This window comes from Phacochoerus africanus, chromosome 6 (assembly GCF_016906955.1).
Source record: "Phacochoerus africanus isolate WHEZ1 chromosome 6, ROS_Pafr_v1, whole genome shotgun sequence".
In the NCBI taxonomy this organism is placed as follows: domain Eukaryota; kingdom Metazoa; phylum Chordata; class Mammalia; order Artiodactyla; family Suidae; genus Phacochoerus; species Phacochoerus africanus.
The window spans coordinates 15,409,538-15,428,794 of NC_062549.1; the positions used below are offsets into that span (position 1 = coordinate 15,409,538).

The 19,257-nt window shown below is 44.1% G+C and overlaps 1 protein-coding gene across 1 annotated transcript in view; it reads right to left on the bottom strand.

Annotated features, from left to right (window-relative positions):
* The window catches only part of FER1L6 (fer-1 like family member 6), a 145,717-nt gene that overhangs the window by 18,324 nt on the left and 108,136 nt on the right, over window positions 1-19,257 (bottom strand). Inside the window, exons 31-37 of the mRNA XM_047783301.1 lie at window positions 18,919-19,046; window positions 14,330-14,500; window positions 10,084-10,244; window positions 7,910-8,052; window positions 4,808-4,896; window positions 4,264-4,362; window positions 941-1,182 (exon numbers count right to left, since the gene is read on the bottom strand). Of these exons, the coding sequence (XP_047639257.1) occupies window positions 941-1,182; window positions 4,264-4,362; window positions 4,808-4,896; window positions 7,910-8,052; window positions 10,084-10,244; window positions 14,330-14,500; window positions 18,919-19,046 (1,033 nt within the window). The remainder of the gene's footprint in view (window positions 1-940; window positions 1,183-4,263; window positions 4,363-4,807; window positions 4,897-7,909; window positions 8,053-10,083; window positions 10,245-14,329; window positions 14,501-18,918; window positions 19,047-19,257) is intronic.

Below are 19,257 nucleotides of genomic sequence, written 5' to 3' on the forward strand. Positions count from 1 at the left end.
ATGTATGAAGCACTGTCCTTAGTTTTTCAATTACATTATCACATTTACAGCTCCTAATGCCCTCCAAGGTATGTCACACTCTTCTCCTCATTTTACTAAGGAAAACTGAGATACAGAGCAGACCAGTAGTCAGTTCAAAATTTAACAGCTTCCAATAAAAAGAGTTTCCACCGTGGTGGGAATTCGGCTAGTCACCATCAGGTTGCAGGTTCAACCCCTGGCCTCACTCAGTGGGTCGGGGATCCAGCGTTGCCGTAAGCTGTGGTGTAGGTTGCAGATGTGGCTCGTATCCCGAGTTGCTGTGGCTGTGGCTGTGGCATAGGCCGGCAGTTGTAGCTCCAATTCGATCCCTAGCCCTGGAACCTCCCATATGCCATGCGTACAGCCCTAAAAAGCCAAAAAAAAAAATTTTTTTTTAACAGCTTTCTAGTGCTGGAGCAAAAATCATTTTAAGTCTGTCTGAATATGTGTCTTCCACCAGAGGGCTGCACCACAACTTAGTGAGTCAATCCCCTATTAATGGCTATTTGGAATGTTTCAATATTTTGCTATCAAACTTCTTCTTCTTCTTTTTTTTTTTTTTTGTCTTTTTAGGGCCGCACCCGCGGCATATGGAGGTTCCAGGCTAGGGGTCTAATCAGAGCTGTAGCCGCCGGCCTATACCAGAGCCACAGCAACTTGGGATCGGAGCCACATCTGTGACCTACACCACAGCTCCCAACAATCCTGGATCCTTAACCCACTGAGCGAGGCCAGGGATCGAACCCACAACCTCATGGTTCCTAGTTGGATTTGTTAACCACTGAGCCACGACGGGAACTCCTATCAAACTTATTCAATAACATTGAAATCGTTATCCCTGTAGACTTAGATCAAGCTCTCCAAAAGCTGGGGCAGAACCCTCCACATTAATAGGAGCAGGATGAAGCCGCCTGCTTACCCAGAAAATCATCTGAGGACAGCCTTTCAAAATCCCAAACCTGGAGCACCAACACGGCTGGTGTCTTACACTCCATCTTCTCTAAGGAAAAGATGTTCTCCCTCTTGGTAATGACCATTTGCTTCTCTGCTGGGAGATACTGAAACGGAAACAGAAAGCGCCAGTTGAAGTTTCCCTCTCCGGTCAGGGAGTTGTAATGCACGTCGGTCTCCTGCTTGTCGTCCTCCAAACCCTTTAGCCACCTGAAGAAAGACAGAAAGAGAATTAGACACTCAGCGCCCATGAGTCAGGCATCCGTATCATCCAGACTGATTTAACTTGTTTCATTGTGGTTGCAGATCCAAGGTTTTAAAATTATGATATAATTCGACTCGGAGGGAAGCTTCTCCTGAATCTGTAGGGATCAAAGGATGGGAAACCCAAACAAGACTCTCATTCTAAGTCAGGCTGGGAATTGTTTTCAGTTGTTCATGGGTAGATCTGAAGCCCCATGCAATAAAGGGAGTATTCAGGAAGTGTGAAATGAAAGTGTAATCTGAATTTCTTCCACCCTGCGAGCCTTCTTTATAAGGGTGCCATTTCTGCATTCACTCCATAACCTGACATTGCTACCTTACATAGATAAGCTATCAAACCTCTCTGCGCTTTTGTCATGGGAGCCATGACAATATCCAGTTCATAGAAATTCTGAGGAATTATACGAGATAATATATGCACAGTGATTTGTGGACTCCAAATGATCTGTTATTTCCTTTTAGTACTACCTGGCCTTTCTCCTCCATCCCCAGTATAAAGTAAGCTACAATAGATACATTTTCCCTAGTACTTTATCCACGGGAAATTAATTCTTGAGATAATAGATAATTTAATTCAAACTAATTGATAATGCCAAATCACTTGCTTGCTTTCTTGTATTTTTTGTCTTTTTGTCTTTTGGGGGCCACACGCATGGCATATGGAGGTTCCCAGGCTAGGGGTCCAATCAGAGCTGTAGCCGCCGGCCTACGCCTGAGCCACAGCAACACCAGATCCAAGCTGCGTCTGCAACCTACACCACAGCCCACGGCAACGCCAGATCCTTAACTCACTGAGAGAGCCCAGGGATCAAACCTACAACCTCATGGTTCCCAGTTGGATTCGTTTCTACTGTGCCATGACGGGAACTCCGACTTTCTTTCTTTCTTTCTTTTGCCTTTTTGCCATTTCTTGGGCTGCTCCTGCAGCATATGGAGGTTCCCAGTCTAGGGGTCGAACCGGAGATGTAGCCATCGGCCTACGCCACAGCCACAGCAATTCGGGATCTGAGCCATGTCTGCAACCTACACCACAGCTCACGGCAATGCCAGATCCTTAACCCACTGAGCAAGGCCAGGGATTGAACCCACAACCTGGTGGTTCCTAGTCAGATTTGTTAACCACTGAGCCACGGCGGGAACTCCTGCTTTCTTTTTTTAAAGTATAATGGATTTGCTGATTTTCATTGAACAGCAAAGTGGCCCAGTCATATGTACACATACATACATTCTTTTTCTCATATTATCTTCAATCGTGTTCTAGCACAAGAGATCAGACTTAGTTCTCTGTGCTATACAGTAGGACCTTGTTACTTTATCCATTCTAAATGTAATAGTTTGCATCTATTAACCCCCAACTCCCAGGCCATCCTACACCTTCCCCACCCATGCTGCCCGAGCAATCTCGAATCTGCTCTCTACATCTCCCACTTGCTTTCTGAAAACAAACATCCCTCCCTCAATCCTGATCTACCCCAGGGCAGGGGAGAGTATGGACCCTTCTCTTCCCAGAGGAGTGATACCACTTGGGGTTAGAGTGTCATTATTTAGCTAAAGATGGTTCGCCATCAACCAATACACGTGTGGTATCTATGAGGACACAAGGAGTGAGCTAGGTGACAGGGGAGTGATGGGGAGCAAACAGAGCTGGTCCTCGCCTTCATGGAGGGAGGAGGATGGAGGGAAATGGGTGGGGTGGCAGAAGGCACCAGTGAGGGATAAGCAAAGGCCCTATGGAAGAAGAGGTGAGGACACATTCTAAGAGGGGAAAGAAGGTCAGTGTGACTGGAGAGCAGAGGGCAAGGGGGAGTATTGATCATGAGATGAATCTGGATAGGCAGCCACTAGTCATATGTGATATTTTAGGACACGTGATGGATTTGGATCTTTGTCCAGAGAAAACAGGATGTCACTAAAAGGTTTTACATACAGGACCGATGGAATCAGATTGTGTTTTGAAACGATAACTCATGTTTCAACATAGAGAACAGCTTATTGGAAGCAGGACTAAATAAGGAGAGATGGATTCAGAGAGCGTTGGTATTTCAGTGGCCCGAGCAAGAAATGAGAGAGGAAAGGATGAAGAAATGAGTGCTCCAGCTATTTGGGAGGTAAAATGAACAAGACCCAGTGGCGTACTAGAAATGGGAATATTAATGAACAAGCAGGTTTCTTGCTGGGGGAAGGCAAAGAGATACTAAGATGAGGCTGAGATGAGTTTCCTGCTTCTGAGATGCAATCACATTTGCTTCTGACATCTCCCTCCCTGACATTTCCCTCCCTGAAAGGAAAACTACAAAAGCATTTCTGTCATAGCCAAGAGCTAAGAGAGAGACACCAAACTTAGTTTCCTGAGTCCTACATTGGTATTTTTTTTAATCAGTAAAACTAGCAAATGGCAAGGTATACATTTTAGCTTTTGTATTAGGCTTTTCATCTTCTCAGCACTTAATCTGTCATCAATAGCATCGCATCTCTACTTCCTTCTGGTGTAAAGGTATTTTGAATGTCATTCCAAAAGTTTAGGCATCCAACATTTAATGGAAAGATGTCTATACAATAAGGTTGACTCACAAAAATATTTCATGAGGGAATTCCCATTGTGGCTCAGCAGAAACGAACCCAAATAGGACCCGTGAGGATGTGGGTTTGATCCCTGGCCTCACTCAGTGGGTCTGGGATCTGGCGTTGCCGTGAGCTGTGGTGTAGGTCACAGACACGGCTTGGATCCTGCATGACTGTGGCTGTGGCATAGGCTGGCAGCTGCAGCTCCAATTTGACCCCTAGCCTGGGATCAATGCTGCAGGTGTGGCCCTAAAAAGCAAAAAAAAAAAATTCCAGGAGATAATTATTCTTAGTAAAATGACCAAATAAGGCAAATATTTGACCAAGAAAGTGACCTTATCTGACAAAGTAAGAGGGACTCCTGTGGGATGTGGGTGGAGTATCTTCCTCAAGCATAGGTTTGGTTGGGCTTAAAGAGGGGAGGATGGGAAGGAAGGGGGAGCTGGAGCTGGTTGATGATCTTACCCTTTAACATAAATATCGCTTGATTTTTGTCCCGTGAAAATATTCTCATCCTCTAAAATGACATCTTCCGTGTTCCAGATGATGACTCTCAGTTCATACCTGGGATAAGGAAGGCAGACTTAGAGCGAAGACCATCAAAGTTGAGTCTACTGGTGTCTGTGTGATTCTGGTACTGCTTAGAGTCTATAAGCTTCCTTCATTTACCAGTAATAGTTGGTATTTACCAAAATACCTATACTTAAGGTCTTCTCTCCATCAAAACCAAGTATCCCAGCTGGAATCACCAAGAACATGAATTTCTCTGAGCAGATCCTCCTTCCACTAACCAACATTTTCCCAAATGTTGAAACTCAGTGGCTCCTGCCAGAAAACAGGAGCCAGCATTTCAATCACCACCACTCAGCCCCCGCTGCAATTGGCCAGGAGGCAAGTGAGGCATGATTATTGGACATCAGTTGATCCATGTAATGTATCAAACACCAGATCAGGGGGCATGATCTGCACGTGGTCTCCTTCCTTGAAGAGGGGGCTGCGGCTTACTTACCCTTTGGGTTTCCTTGGTGAAATGTCAACAGGAGGTCCAGGCTGAGGCATGTCTTTGGGGAACATGTCTACCCACATCTGCAGGCGGCCCTTGTTAAGAAGAGAAGAAGGATATTAGGGAGGGAGTCTGACTTTGGAAATGTGTAAATGACTCCATCCTATTCAGGGAATTCTGCCACTGGATGGATACTAGCCAGTCAAAAACACAGATCCTAACATCAGGAAAGTCCCTGAGGCAGTAATTTATTTAAATTGTGGCATTCTCTCTGGCTGTGTAAACTTATAAGCATCAATGCCTAGTTTTATTATTTCTCACTTTAGTGGTTTGATATTTTCATCAAAATCCCTTATATTCTTTCTCTTGCCTTACTGGCATGTTTAAAGCCTTCTTATTTTGTGTATTTGAAAGTTTAATTAATGTAGTGTTTACTTCTGTTTCTTTTCATAAAGATGCATGTCATCTGGGAAACAAAAATAAGACATTCTTTAGCTTTTTTTATTTTTTAGGAGGGTTGGTTACCACCTAGACACTGATCATTTGCAGTTTTAACAGATTCCTTCACTGGAAATGGATATTAGGTACATATAATATAATATATGGATATTATTCATGTTTAGAATAGTTGTTGACAAAGATAGAAATTACATTAATTATTACTTAATTATTACATTAAGTATTACATTATTAATTATTATATTAATCAATCGATAAATTAATTAAAATTAGAGCCTATATCAAGAGGAGGGGAAGAATAAGCAAACCTGTGTGGTAGATGCAGTGCTGTGCACTTGAAAAGCATTATCTCATTAATCCTTCCAAAATCCCCACTAAGTAGGTGTTATTAGTCCCACTTGGCAGATAAGAAAATGTCTCGCCCCTATCTGCGAAGACAGCAAAGCCTGGATTCAACTCCTGTCTGCCGACTCTAGAAACCCTGCTTTTCCTATCAACCCCTAAGGATTAAAAAGATAATACCATCTGCCAGAAACATCATGCTCCATTGTTTCCAATGTATCTTAATTTCCATTATCTCCATCATATTTCTGTGTTGCACATAAAGATACCAAGGTTCAGAGAAGTCAAAGAAATTATCTAAAGTCTGGTGGCTGATTAGTGGCAGAATGGGGCTTTCCTTCTACTGCTTTGGACTCCATACAGCAAAATTTACTCTATTGCAAGGAATTTGAGAGCCCAGGTGGGGACAAGGTCCAGTGGATTCCACGTCCAGCTCTGCTTGATGCCCCCTAAGTCCTGGCAGCCCAGGCCAGAAGGTGGCCAGCAAGGGCTGGGAGCGTCAGGGAGATTTTATATGAAGTAAGGGGGGTTTCCAACATTAGAAACGATTTGTAGGATTTGGGTAAAGGAGGGGCTCTGGCTAAGAAAGAAACAAGAAGATTTTTAGGGGAAGGGACAATGTAAGCAAAGAGTTAGCATTTGGGAAGAGAAAACTCAGCTCAGTGCAGGATTATATTCTTAGGTCTCCAAAGAAACATTAACATTCACTTTTAACCAAGAAGCCACATCTGACAGGCAAAATGAAGGATACCAGGAACCAAAAAGTTTCAAACACCTGGTAGTAAATCTCCGGAAATAATCATAGGCTTCTACATCTGATAAAATTTATCCTTTCAAGACATGCCCCACATATGCTATCACTAGGCTTCTATTCCAGCTCTGCTGGGAGAGCAGTGTGGGGTTCCTGCCTCACTGCAGTCAAGCTTGTGTTTTCTGCCCAGATTACACAGGGAGTCAGAGCTGGGACAGAACTAGGGACTCAAACTGCCTGAGTTAAATCCCAGCCCAGCTGAGTAACTTTGAGCAAGGTAAACTCTCTGAGCCTTGACTTCTTCAAAGATCATAAGAACTTCATCATGAGACTGTATTAAAAAATAAAGGTAAGGTGACCCACACATTCCTGTTTGTCTAGGAAAGTCCTGGCACAGGTCCCTTGTATCAGCTTAATAATTTTTATAAAAATCAAGTTTCTTTCTTTCTTTTTTTCTTTTTCTTTTTCTTTTTTTTTTTTTTTGTCTTTTTGCCATTTCTTGGGCTGCTCCCGCGGCATATGGAGGTTCCCAGGCTAGGGGTCCAATCGGAGCTGTAGCCGCCAGCCTACGCCAGAGCCCCAGCAACACGGGATCTGAGCCATGTCTGTGAACCACACCACAGCTCACAGCAACGCCGGATCCCCAACTCACTAAGCAAGGCCAGGGATCGAACCGGCAACCCTATGGTTCCTAGTCGGATTCGTTAACCACTGTGCCACAATGGGGGAACTCCCAAGTTTGTTTCTTTAGGGTTATCTCTTTCTAGTGTTGACTCAGGGGAGAGTTTATTAGAATAGATATTCTTCCACCAGTGTTCCTATACAGTGTTCCTATACAGTGTATTCATTTGAGATATAATCACTGAGGCTCAGCTTAATTATTAGTAGTTCCCTCTTTCACTCTCAGCATGGTCATACTTTGGATAAATAAATCTATGGCCATCCTAATTAGGTGAGATAATTTCTATATAGGACCTAGGACATAAAAGTCTCTTTGTAAAGTTTGTTTTCTCTTCCTTTCACTCATAACCCAGATCTCCAGTGATTTTTTTCTACACAGGTTGTTCTTGCCAGTTCTTCAAGGTAAGCCTCCAGCCACTGCTCCTCTGGGAAAACTAGTGGGCTGTTTGGTTACTGATAGACTTTGGACAAGGTCTTGGACATATCAGATGAGTTTTTGAAGTTTCTCAAATGTCAGGATTCTTCCCAAGAGTATGTTAAATCATCGAAAGGAAAAGGCAGTAAATCCAACCCTGACTTCAAGGCAGAGTTTCTCAACCTCAATGTTACTGACGTTTGGGGCTGAGTGATTTGGGGGGGGGTGCTGTCCAGCACAGAGTAGGGTGTGTAGCAGCAGCAGCTCTGGCCTCTGCTCATCAGATGCCGGTAGCACATCTCGAGATAACCCCAAATATTTCAGGCATGGCTGACTGTCCAGGGCAGGGGTGGCAACGCTGTCCCTGGCCGAGAACCATTACTAGAAAGCACACCAGATTAACTTCCCATTTCTTGAGAACAAGCACTCCTCTCGGGACCACAACTGTCCCCATCTCTACCTGCTCCATTCCCGGCTTATCCTTGTGGTACAGCGGCCGAGTTTCTATGTGCTCAGGAACCAGCCTACACCCAACCTCCGGGATATCCTCCCAAGAGTGTAACACCCTGAGGGCCAAGTGCTCATAAGACTCCACCGTCTCCTCTGCGTGGAAGAGAGAAAAATAAAGAGACTTGTCAGTCTGATACGTGTTCAGGCAATGGGACGGTGACAGGTGATGCATTTCAAACACTCCCTTAAAGTGTTTCAATAAACCGAGGGATAGGGAGAGAGAAGACGCCAAAGAAGACAAAGGGCAGAGAATGGAAGGAGGTGGGTGTAGTTGTGGTAGGAAGAGGAAAGAGACTGAAAGTTAAGAGAGGGAGAAATGAGAAGGTTGACAAGAAGACTTACCATTTTACCAAAAAGGTAATTCACCAACAAAAAAATACCGGTAGAAATGATACTTGTAAAATAAGACAAAAATTGTTGAAAGAATAAAATTTTCTTGACAAAGTTTAGAATGGCCAAATTCAACATAAGAAAATTGAACCTGGTTTAATTTTTTTAAAAAGGGGTGAGGTGGGGGGAGTTCCTGTTGTGGCTCAGTGGTTAATGACTCTGACTAGGAACCATGAGGTTGTGGGTTCGATCCCTGGCCTTGCTCAGTGGGTTAAGGATCCAGCATTGCCATGAGCTGTGGTATAGGTTGCAGACTCGGCTCAGATCCCGCGTTGCTGTGGCTGTGGTGTAGGCTGGCAGCTATATCTCTAATTAGACCCCAAGCCTGGGAATCTCCATATGGTGCAGGTGCAGCCCTAAAAAGACAAAACAAAACAAAAAAAAGGTTTGGGGGCTAGCAAGAAAATCTAATAGCAATAGTTACAATCGGTAAAAGCTGATAGGGACAGGCGTTCCTGTCTGTATCATTCAGCAGTAATGAACCCAACTTGTATCCATGAGGATGTGGGTTTGATCCTTGGCCCTGCTCAGTGGGTTAAGAATTCAGTGTTGCCATGAGCTGCAGCTCCTATTTGACCCCTAGCCTTTGAACTTTCATACGCCACACATCCAGCCCTAAAAAGAAAAAAAAAAGTTGATAGGGACAAATAAGTAGTCAGTGAATTAAATGTTGTCATAAAGTTTAATCAGTAAGAACTGGTCTTGCTGAACATCTTTTCAGAATTTTGGTGGGCAAATAAATTGTTTAATCATGAAATGTGGAATACAGACCAAGGGACCAAGTTGGCTTAATAAGGGTGTATTGTGGAAAAGTATTGTTCTCACAGAAATTCATCCATACCATTAATACACTAAACATCAATAACTTGGCATGCATGAACCTCTAAGAGGGTCTTGCGGCCAGAGCAATGAGGGAAAAAGAAATCTGGGCATCAAAGTGATGGGATCAACACAGTGTCAGAACACCCTGTAGCATATCCTTAATTGGGCTCTTTGCAACAGAACCACTGAACCATATATAGGTAATTTTTTAAGTAACCAAAAGACAGGAGTGACAGTATAAGAATTGTTCTGTATCATTAAAGATTTTTTTTCTCATGCTAAATTTATGGAAGCCTCTCTGGGATCTTCCTGGTAAGTCCTACATTGCTCATCTAGAAAAATCTATTTCTTGGTGGTGAAATAGGAGAGCAGTTGGTATAACACATATGGGCATAATTTGGGTTGTGTCCAATTATTTATTTTATGCAATTTTCATTTTAAGGAATCATCTGTCTTCTGCCACAGCAATTCTACTTATATGAGGTCTACTGTAGCGACATCAGAAATATGTAAAAATATGTATGAGGAGGTTCCTGGTAGCGTTGTATACAAAAGGGACATATGGAAATAAATGTCACAACCATAAAATGGAATACCAGCAAGGATCACTTCAAAGAGCAAAGGAGAATTGTCATAGTCATTGGAAATAGAAAAGGCAAAATCATAGACATGGTACATTTAAAATTATGTAAAAAAATGTGACAGTGCACACACACACACACAAAATGTAAAGAAATATACCGGCATGCACCATATAGCTCTGAATTTGGGGATTATGAGTGATTCTCATCCTCCTCCTTCTTTTTCCGTGTTTTACATTAGAGAACATTGGTGTCTCCAGGCACCAATACCACCGGAAGCAGACTTTTCAAAAGGAGAGCCACGCAATTGGGATGCATTGTGGGGAGTTACCCGTGTCCTCCTCGGTGAAGACGGTTTTTCCAGAAAAGACCTGGTTTCCTATCTGTATTTTCCCAGGGCGAAAATAAGGTCCATCCAGCTTGTTGTCTTTGCAGAGCTTGGTGAGGATTTCGGTGGGCTTGGACGTGTCTCTCCAGGCATTGTATCCTTCTCTGAAAAGTGGAGGCAGGGCAGAGGGTGAAGCTGGGCCTCCCTAGGAGCCACACCCGAGGTCCCTATAAAAAGGACCGCTTTAAGTATGATCTGTGTGGTTTCCTTCTGATTTAAGTTAACATTCTACATGCTTGGGGCTAGTGTTTTTGTTTTATTTTGTTCTCTCTCTCTCTTTTGTTCTTTTTTGGCTGCACTCTCGGCACATGGAAGTTCCTAGGCCAGGGACTGAATCAAAGCTGCAGCTGTAACCTACACCACAGCTGGGGCAACACTGGATCCTTAACCCACTGTGCCAGGCCAAGGATCGAATCAGTACCTCCACAGAGACAATGCTGGATCATTAACCTACTGTGCCACAGCAAGAACTCTTGTTTCCTCTTTTTTTTTTTTTTTAACTTTTTAATTTTTTAAAATATTTCTTAGGGCCTCACTTGAGGCATATAGAAGTTGCCAGCCTAGGAGTTGAATCAGAGCTGTAGCTGCCAGCCAACACTTCAGCTCTCGGCAACACTGGATTCTTTCTTTCTTTTTTTTTTTTTTTTTGGTCTTTTTGCTATTTCTTGGGCCGCTCCCGCAGCATATGGAGGTTCCCAGGCCAGGGGTTGAATTGGAGCTGTAGCCACCGGCCTACGCCAGAGCCACAGCAACGCGGGATCCGAGCCACGTCTGCAACCTACACCACAGCTCACGGCAACGCCGGATCATTAACCCACTGAGCAAGGGCAGGGATCGAACCCACAACCTCATGGTTCCTAGTCAGATTCATTAACCACTGCGCCACGACGGGAACTCCAACACTGGATTCTTAACCCACTAAGTGGGGCCAGGGATTGAACCCACATCCTCATGGATACTACTCAGATTTGTGACCGCAGAGCCACAATAGGAACTCCCTAAATTTTTTTTATTACAGTTGATTTACAATGTTCTGTCTTCTCTTTTCTGGTCACTGCTTCTGCATATACATGCTGGGATGAAAAGCAAGACCTCCTTTGCAGGTAGTTTTAAAAAATTTTTTAAGAAATGCATCCTTTAAGGAGTTCCTGTTGTGGCTCAGTGGTTAACGAATCCAACTGGGAACGATGAGGTTGCGGGTTCCATCTCTGGCCTTGCTCAGTGGGTTAAAGATCCAGTGTTGCCATGAGCTGTGGTGTAGGTTGCAGACACAGATCCGATCTTGCATTACTGTGGCTCTGGCATAGGCCAGAGGCTACAGCTCCTATTAGACCCTTAGCCTGGGAACCTCCATATGCCGTGGGAGGGGGCCCAAGAAATGGCAAAAAGACAAAAAAAAAAAAATGCACCCTTTAAAAAAAATGGAAATGCCAAAAAAAAGGACAAAAAAATTTAAAAAAATGGAAGTGAAATTCACATAGCAAAATTGACCATTTTAAAATTGACTAATTCAGTGGCATTTAGCACATTCACAATGTTGTACAACGATCTCATTCCAAAGAATTTTTATCACCGCAAAAGGAAACCTTCTACCCAGTTACTCCTCCCCACCCCACCCCACCCAGCCTTTGGCAACCACCAGGCCGATTTCTGTCTCTATAGATTTCTTTACAGGTGTTTTTTTCTTAGTTTTGTTCTGTCCTTAGCAGAATAGCTATTTGGCTGCTACTTATTCTAAAAAAAAAGCCTAGCTCATCTTTTCAGTTTCTCTCCTTTTTTCCTCCTGTCTCCTCCTCTGCCAAATTCATATTATAGACTCGTGTCATAGGCAGGGAGTCTTGATGTGCCCTTTCTCTAACCGGTTATTTCCTGGTGGCGAGTTTCTAAATCTTTCCAACCCCTTCTTCCATAAAACACTAGCTGTTTGGTTAAAAGTTATTAACTTGCAATTAAATGCTCCCTATGAGCCATGGCTGCAATAAGCTTGGATTTCTCTTCTCACAGGGATATAGGATTCATCAGAATTTAATTTGTTTAAGCATTAAAATAAAGCAAAACATGACTATAAAGCAGTTTTCTTGCATTGGCCAGAGATATAAGGATTCTGAAAAGGTCATCCAAGCTATGCCCAGAGCCATGCATAGGCCTCCCCAGACAAAGGTGCTCTTGTCTTTAAAAATTCCGGTCATGGCTGAGTGGAAACGAGTCTCACCAGCATCCATGAGGATGCGGGTTTGATCCCTGGTCTTGCTCAGTAGGTTAAGGATCCTGCATTGCTGTGGCTGTGGTGTAGGCTGGCAGCTACAGCTCTGATTAGACCTCTAGCCTGGGAACTTTCATATGCCGCAGGTGCGGTCCTAAAAAAAAAAAAAAAGCAAAAAAAAAAGCAGAAAAAAAAAACGAAACTTCAGTAAACAAAGGTTACAACTTTCCTAAACTATTCTGGTCCCTGGTAGTTCCAGTCAGGAAATTCTTCTGAACAAAAGGTGAACCATGTTTGCTTGTGGCTTCCTTTCCTGACTTCAGAGTGAGCACAGCTAATCATCCTCTCAGTGGTACTCTCTCAAGCACTTGGGGAAAGATGTAAATGCCCCAGGAGGCTGATACCTTCACTGGAGTCCCAAAACTGGCTTTCCGGGCTCAGGGAAGAACAGGTGAACAATAGAGACTTGTCTGAAAATCATGCCCTGGAAGAAATGGATGCTCAGATTGCGAAAGAAAAGCTAAATTGGTCCAACTCTTCCAGAGAGCCATTTGGAATATGCATTACAATTCTTTAATTCCTTTTAATGGAATAAATCCATGTCTATAGATGAATACTGAATGAATTATCAGAGAGGTTTGCTCTGGCTTTTGTATGAGAATGCTGATAGCAGCAATATTTCTAACAGAATAAAGAAGAAAAATATAAATACCCTAAAGTTCAGAAAGGGAAGCTGGTTATGTCATTTTATAAAAAATTCATATACTGGAACACCACAGAGCTATTTACATAATGATTTTGAAGAATATTTAATGACATTATAAAATGCCTTTGATATAAAGGTTTATGTGCAATAAGAAGCTTACAAAATTGCACAGATAATATGAGCCCAACTTTGGAGTAAAATAGCATAGAAAACATGTATAACTGATGAATTTTGCTGTACACCTGAAGTTAACACAACTTTGTAAGTCAACTGTATTCCAATAAAATTTTTTAAAAAGCAAAAATAGCATAGAAAAATACTAAAAGGGAACATATACAAATTTTTTAATATTAGTTATCTCTGGGCGAAATAATTTAAGCTTTACTTCGTGCTTTCTGTTTCCTAAATTTTCTACAATAAATATATATTAATTTATAGTCAGAAAAATATCTCCAAAATGACACCATGGAAATGTAATGGATGTTTTTTTGTCTGTTTGCTTTTTGCTTTCTAGGGCCGCACTTGCGGCATGTGGAAGTTCCCAGGCCAGGGGTCCAATCAGAGCTGCAGCTGCCAGCCTACACCACAGCCACGGCAACTTGGGATCTGCAACCTATACCGCAACAGTGCCAGATACTTTACCCACTGAACAAGGCCAGGGATCGAACCCACATCCTCATGGATCCTAGTCGGGTTTGTTACTGCTGAGCCATAATGGGAACTCCGCAGATGATTTTACATTTCCCTAACTGATATTTGTAAGAGTTTCTCCTGTAAAATATCAAATATTCATACTTTCAAAAATAAAGCTGGTAATTTATGTTAAAAGAGTAAGTTGAATTCAAAAATCTTTGAAAAGAGGGAGAGTGGGACCCACTTTTGCCTCATGTGTAAAATGGGGGTAACACCTCAATGGGTTTTGAGAAAATTTAATGAGATACTGCACTTAAAGCCCTCATGAGTCTTTGTAGAAATTAACTAGGACATTGGCATTTATATTATATTAATCATCCTCCCCCTGCCATCATTCCCTACTGGGAACTCTGTCCAACAGGCCCAGCTGGTGGAGTGAACAACACAGTTCAGCTCTGGACTCTTGAAGAACCTGCCCTGGGTTCCAAACCAACACTGCCTTCCCCACCCCAAATACCCCCAAGGGCAGTGAGCACTTTCCCCAAACCAGCCCTGCTGAGATGTTAAACCTGAGCCTTGACTGGTCTTCCCAGCGCACGGACTGCAGCCTCAGCACTAACAGTGCCTCCATGGGAGGAAGAACTTACATCTCATACTGGCTCTGCAAACCGCAGATGGCTCGGTGTTTGCTGTAGAAGCGGTTCTCCAGGTCAATCCTGGTCTCGCCAATGAGGTCATCCGTCCCAATCATATCATGGTCGTAGATGAGCACAGAGAGCAGGGACTCCTTTGGGAACGTGGCATGGATCTCAAATGACCTGCCATTTAAGCAGAGGCTTTAGGAATGGGCCACATTTGCAACACAGGGGACGGACTTTTCCCTGTTTCACTTCCTACAGTGCATAGGAATTCACTGAACACTCAGAAACCCAGTTGATCCCTAATGGATATTTATCTGGTTTAATTTTTCATTGAGATGCAAACTATTTTCAATTCTGATGTCAGTTTCCAATAGCCAATGATCTCTTTCCTGGGCCACGTCTTGCAAACTTCAACTAGGGTGACGGCAAGCTGGAGAGGAACGTCCTAGGATTTTGGTCTCACACAGGACTGATTGCTAATCTGGATTTTGAATCAGCCACTTTCTGGTTGTAAAACTTTGGGAAAGTTACTTCATCCTTCTTAACCTCTTTATGTGCAAATGGGATATATATGTCTTTTTTATAGTACAGCACGGTGGTCAAATGTGAGATGGCTTATCTAAAGCACACATTTTACTTCCAGGCATTCAACTGCTGCCCAATAAATTGCCATCCCCTTTCCCCCTCCATGGTTGCTTCATCAGGGAATTCCAGCTGGGTGTGTTTGAAATGAAAATCCCATTAAAGACAGAAAATCATAAGAACATAGAATTGCAGGACTGGAAAGCTGCCGCTAAGATTCTGAGCCCCTTGAGAACAGAGACCCGTCCCCTTCATCTCTGCAGTGTTGGATCCTGCACTTCATCCACAGAGAACAGATACAGAGAATAGAATAAATGTCTCTTGGTGCTGTAAGGGGTCTCAGAAATCACCACATGCAATCCCCTGCTATTACAGATAAGAAGAGAACACAAGTGACCTATCCAAGGTCATAAATTACGGCATAAGTACCAGTTTCCTAAATCTTACTTCCTTGCTCCTTCCACAATACCACACGCATGCAGTGTTGAAAGGAAGAACAATGCTGTTGAATTTCCTATGACAATGCATTTTTTTTTTGTCTCTTTTAGGGCCACACCCATGGCATATGGAGGTTCCCAGGCTGGGGGTCCAATTGGAGCTGTAGCCGCTGCCTACGCCAGAGCCACAGCAACACGGGATCCAAGCTGCATCTGCGACCTACACCACAGCTCACGGCAACATCGTATCCTTAACCCACTGAGTAAGGCCAGGAATTGAACCCAAGTCCTCATGGATGCTAATCGGGTTTGTTAACTGCTGAGCCACAGCAGGAACTCTGCATTTTCTGTTTTAATGAGCATCAGAGAAGATATTAAGTATTAAACTTAGGAGTTCCCGTTGTGGCACAGCGGAAACGAATCCCACTAGGAACCATGAGGTTGTGGGTTCAATCCCTGGCCTTGCTCAGTGGGTTAAGGATCTGGCATTGCCGTGAGCTGTGGTGTAGGTTGCAGACACGGCTCAGATCTGGTGTTGCTATGGCTGTTGCGTAGGTCTGCAGCTACAGCTCCAACTGGACCCCTAGCCTGGGAACCTCCATATGCCGTAGGTGCGGCCCTAAAAAGACAAAAAAATAAATAAATAAAAGCATTAAACTTAGCGTGAAATTCTGCATTTTAGGGAAAGGTGCTCTTGAAAACAAAATCAAGGATGCACCAGTGTTTCTCGGTTGTTCCTGACTCTGCCTGGGGCCGAGGTGGAGAGGGCTGGTCCTGGAACAAGGGACAGAGAGGAAGGGAGGAAGGGAGGTGGTCAGGAGGGGAGAGGAAAGGACCCATATTTCCCTGCAGGCCTGTCTAGGCTGCTGTCTAGGACCTCTCATGGTCAGGTCCACTGGGCCCTGACGCTCACTGTCCAGGGTGGCGGGGATTGCAATTACAACCCAGCCTGGAGCCAATTAACCTTCCCCAGGAGTGGGAAGGAAAGCAGAGATGGGGGAGGGGGGAAGCAGAGATGCTGGACAGCTCCAGTGCCTGTAACTGACCGAGGCAGCTCTAGCAGGCCAGGGATACAGGTGTGCAGAGAAGAAATTTTTTTCTTTCATCTGAAGTCATAGTATGGCCTCCTGGGGCTCCAAGATTTGGATTTGAAACTGTAGTTGATATTCTCGAGGTGTCTCACAAGGAAACCCCCAGCCACCTATCTCTGAGCTTGGCTTTCACCAAGCTGCTGCCACCATCCAGGAAGGAATTACTAAGTGCTTAACTCCCCCCTGGCAACTACAACAGAGGACAGAGGGGTGGCTGTCATGGCTCTGGTCCCTTTCCCAGATGTGTGCTGCCTGTGTGCTACAGATTCACCTGTCCTGAATTGTCATTAGAGCTGTCCTTAGAAACACTACCAAAAACAGTCCACAATGGTGAAGCTTCCAATCACTTGGGCTTATGTCAACTTGTGTGCTGATGAGATAGGATCATCAGATACAGCGATGGTGCGAGGAAAGAGAATGCCTCATGGAACCATGGAGCCTTGTAGAAACATTTGGTGACTTCCAAGCTAAGATGTCCTATTGCTTCATTGTTCATTCATTCATCCTTGTGTTGATTATTTGCTCATTTCACTTTTATGACCCATCCACTCTGTGCCAAGCACTGCAGTTATTAAGAAAATAAGGACCTGCCACCTCTTCAGACATGCACCCCCTCAGGATGGCGCAGAGTGACAGGTTCCTTGACTTCCCACTGAAAACCAATGGAAGGGTTGCCTGTCCGTCTGTGCATTCATTTGCTCATTCTACAAATACTTGCCGAGCCTCTGCGCTGTGCCATGCCCTGTCCTAGGTGCTGAGATACAGCACTGAATAGACTAGACCAAGCCCCTGCTGGAATGGAGTTTACAGTCTAGGGGAGACGGGAGACAGCCAATGAACACATAAACATATCAGTTCATGTCAGAGGCTTTGAAGAAAAGTAGAGCAGACCAGGGGCCAGGGCATCGGGGGTGGAGCCCTTGACATCTTCCCACAGTGAGGTCTCAAAGAGCAGTTTCCCCAGACCCCCTGACCAGGTTCAAGGGCCCTCGCCCTCCCATCTCCCTGCTGGAACACGGCAAGATGGAGCCAGCAACGTCTGTCCCTGAGCAACAATTAAATACACATGTCACGAAGCACACGTCCACACAGAGGGCTTCTAGAAGAGGCCCTGCGATGCCAGAGGCAGGAGGGAACATTCCATCATCCTCTTCTTTTGTTTAGCACAGCCATAAACGGAGGTTATAAAACCAGTCTAATTCATGGCACTGCGGTGACAGTAGCTCATACAAAGTGACTACAAAGTACTTGGCAACATGAAGACCTAGTCACATAAATGGCAGATAATGATAAAGGTCATCTCCGGATCAGGGAAGCGAGGGTAAGTTTCCCCAGCACATCCTTCTAATCATTCTCTCTCATCTGAACAGGCAAGATCATTTATGCCTTTTTTTCCGCGGGAGCAATAAAATGTAACAGGCTGGTGCTGAACAAATGTCAGAGGGTCCAACGGGATCACAAGTGTGTAAATGAATCAAAATGAGGTGGACAGGGATTGCCTTGCTTGTCACAGAGACTGTCCTTGCTCCTTGTCACTCCGGAAAAGAAAGAAATTAAATACACTTACGATGGGGGCATTGCTGAAATGAGTGTCATGCAGGAGAGAAAGGAAGCTATGTGTTTGGAGTATCTACGATGCTAGGTGTTTGTCGTATTTAATCTTCTAAAGGCATCTGAGAGTCAAGGGTCGCTTTTATTGCTTTACAGGTGAGAAAAACTAAGATCAGAGGGGCTAAGCCGTCTGAATAAAGTTACTCAGCCGGTAGGTGCAGAGTGAAACCCAGGTCTGCTTGATTCCAGAGTTCATGGCCGTCGGGGGCACAAACCCAAGCGGGAACCCAAATTCGTGGCATGTCCTTTTAGAAGATAAGTGGGGGCAGGAGGCTTGCTGTGCACTGGTGAATGTCTGGTTCACCTAAACGTACACAAGTGTGATGTATTGTATACACTTTGCAGGAAAACAAAATATGGGTGGGGGAGGCTGCTCAACTTTTGACTTCAAGAGTCTCCTCAAATGAGCTGCAACATGAAAGGATGGAACAATCCCTTTGGTCAAAGACAAAAGGCCAAACCTCTGGCCCCTTCTCTTCTACCTATGAACTGTGCAAACTTGAACATGTTTCTAAACCTCTCTGGGCCTCGGTTACCTGGTTTGTAAAAAAGGAACTCTCTCCTAGGCAGGAGGCTGAATCTGCTAACTGTTCCAGGTGCTTCTGAAATTGAAGATCTAGGAAAATCATTATTGGAAAACCTTGGGCATGAAGCTCGCTAGGCAGCACCAAACTGCTGAGGGAACCAAGGGAGGAACTGGGTCCTTTTCCACGAAGAGAGACTTGACGGGCTGTTATCATGGGCAGAAGTCAGCATTTAATCGCCTGCACTGTTTCCTCAGACTCACACACGTATATACAGTACCCCTACCCCAGAAACAACACAGGAGCAAATACAGGGAGGATGATGCAGTGAGACCCAGATGGCCACTGACCTTCCAAATACTGGGTTCAGTTGTTTAGGGATGTACTTGTCCCGGTCTTTGATTTCGGTTTTGCCAAGCTTGACCACAATGTACGGATCTGATTTGCCATCTGCATCAGCTGGGCTAAGATTAAATGCCTGGAGAGGAGAGAGAGAGAAAAAAAAAAAAACATCCCTTTGGTCCAGTGGTTTTCAACCCTGACTGCACACCGGGGTTACCTAGGAGTCTTAAAAACTTCTGATGCCTGAGTTCATCTCTAGATATTCTGATTTAATTGGCCCTGGACTTGGGGATTTTTAGAAGCTCCTTAGATGACCCTGCTGTGCAGCCAAAGTTAGGAACCACTGC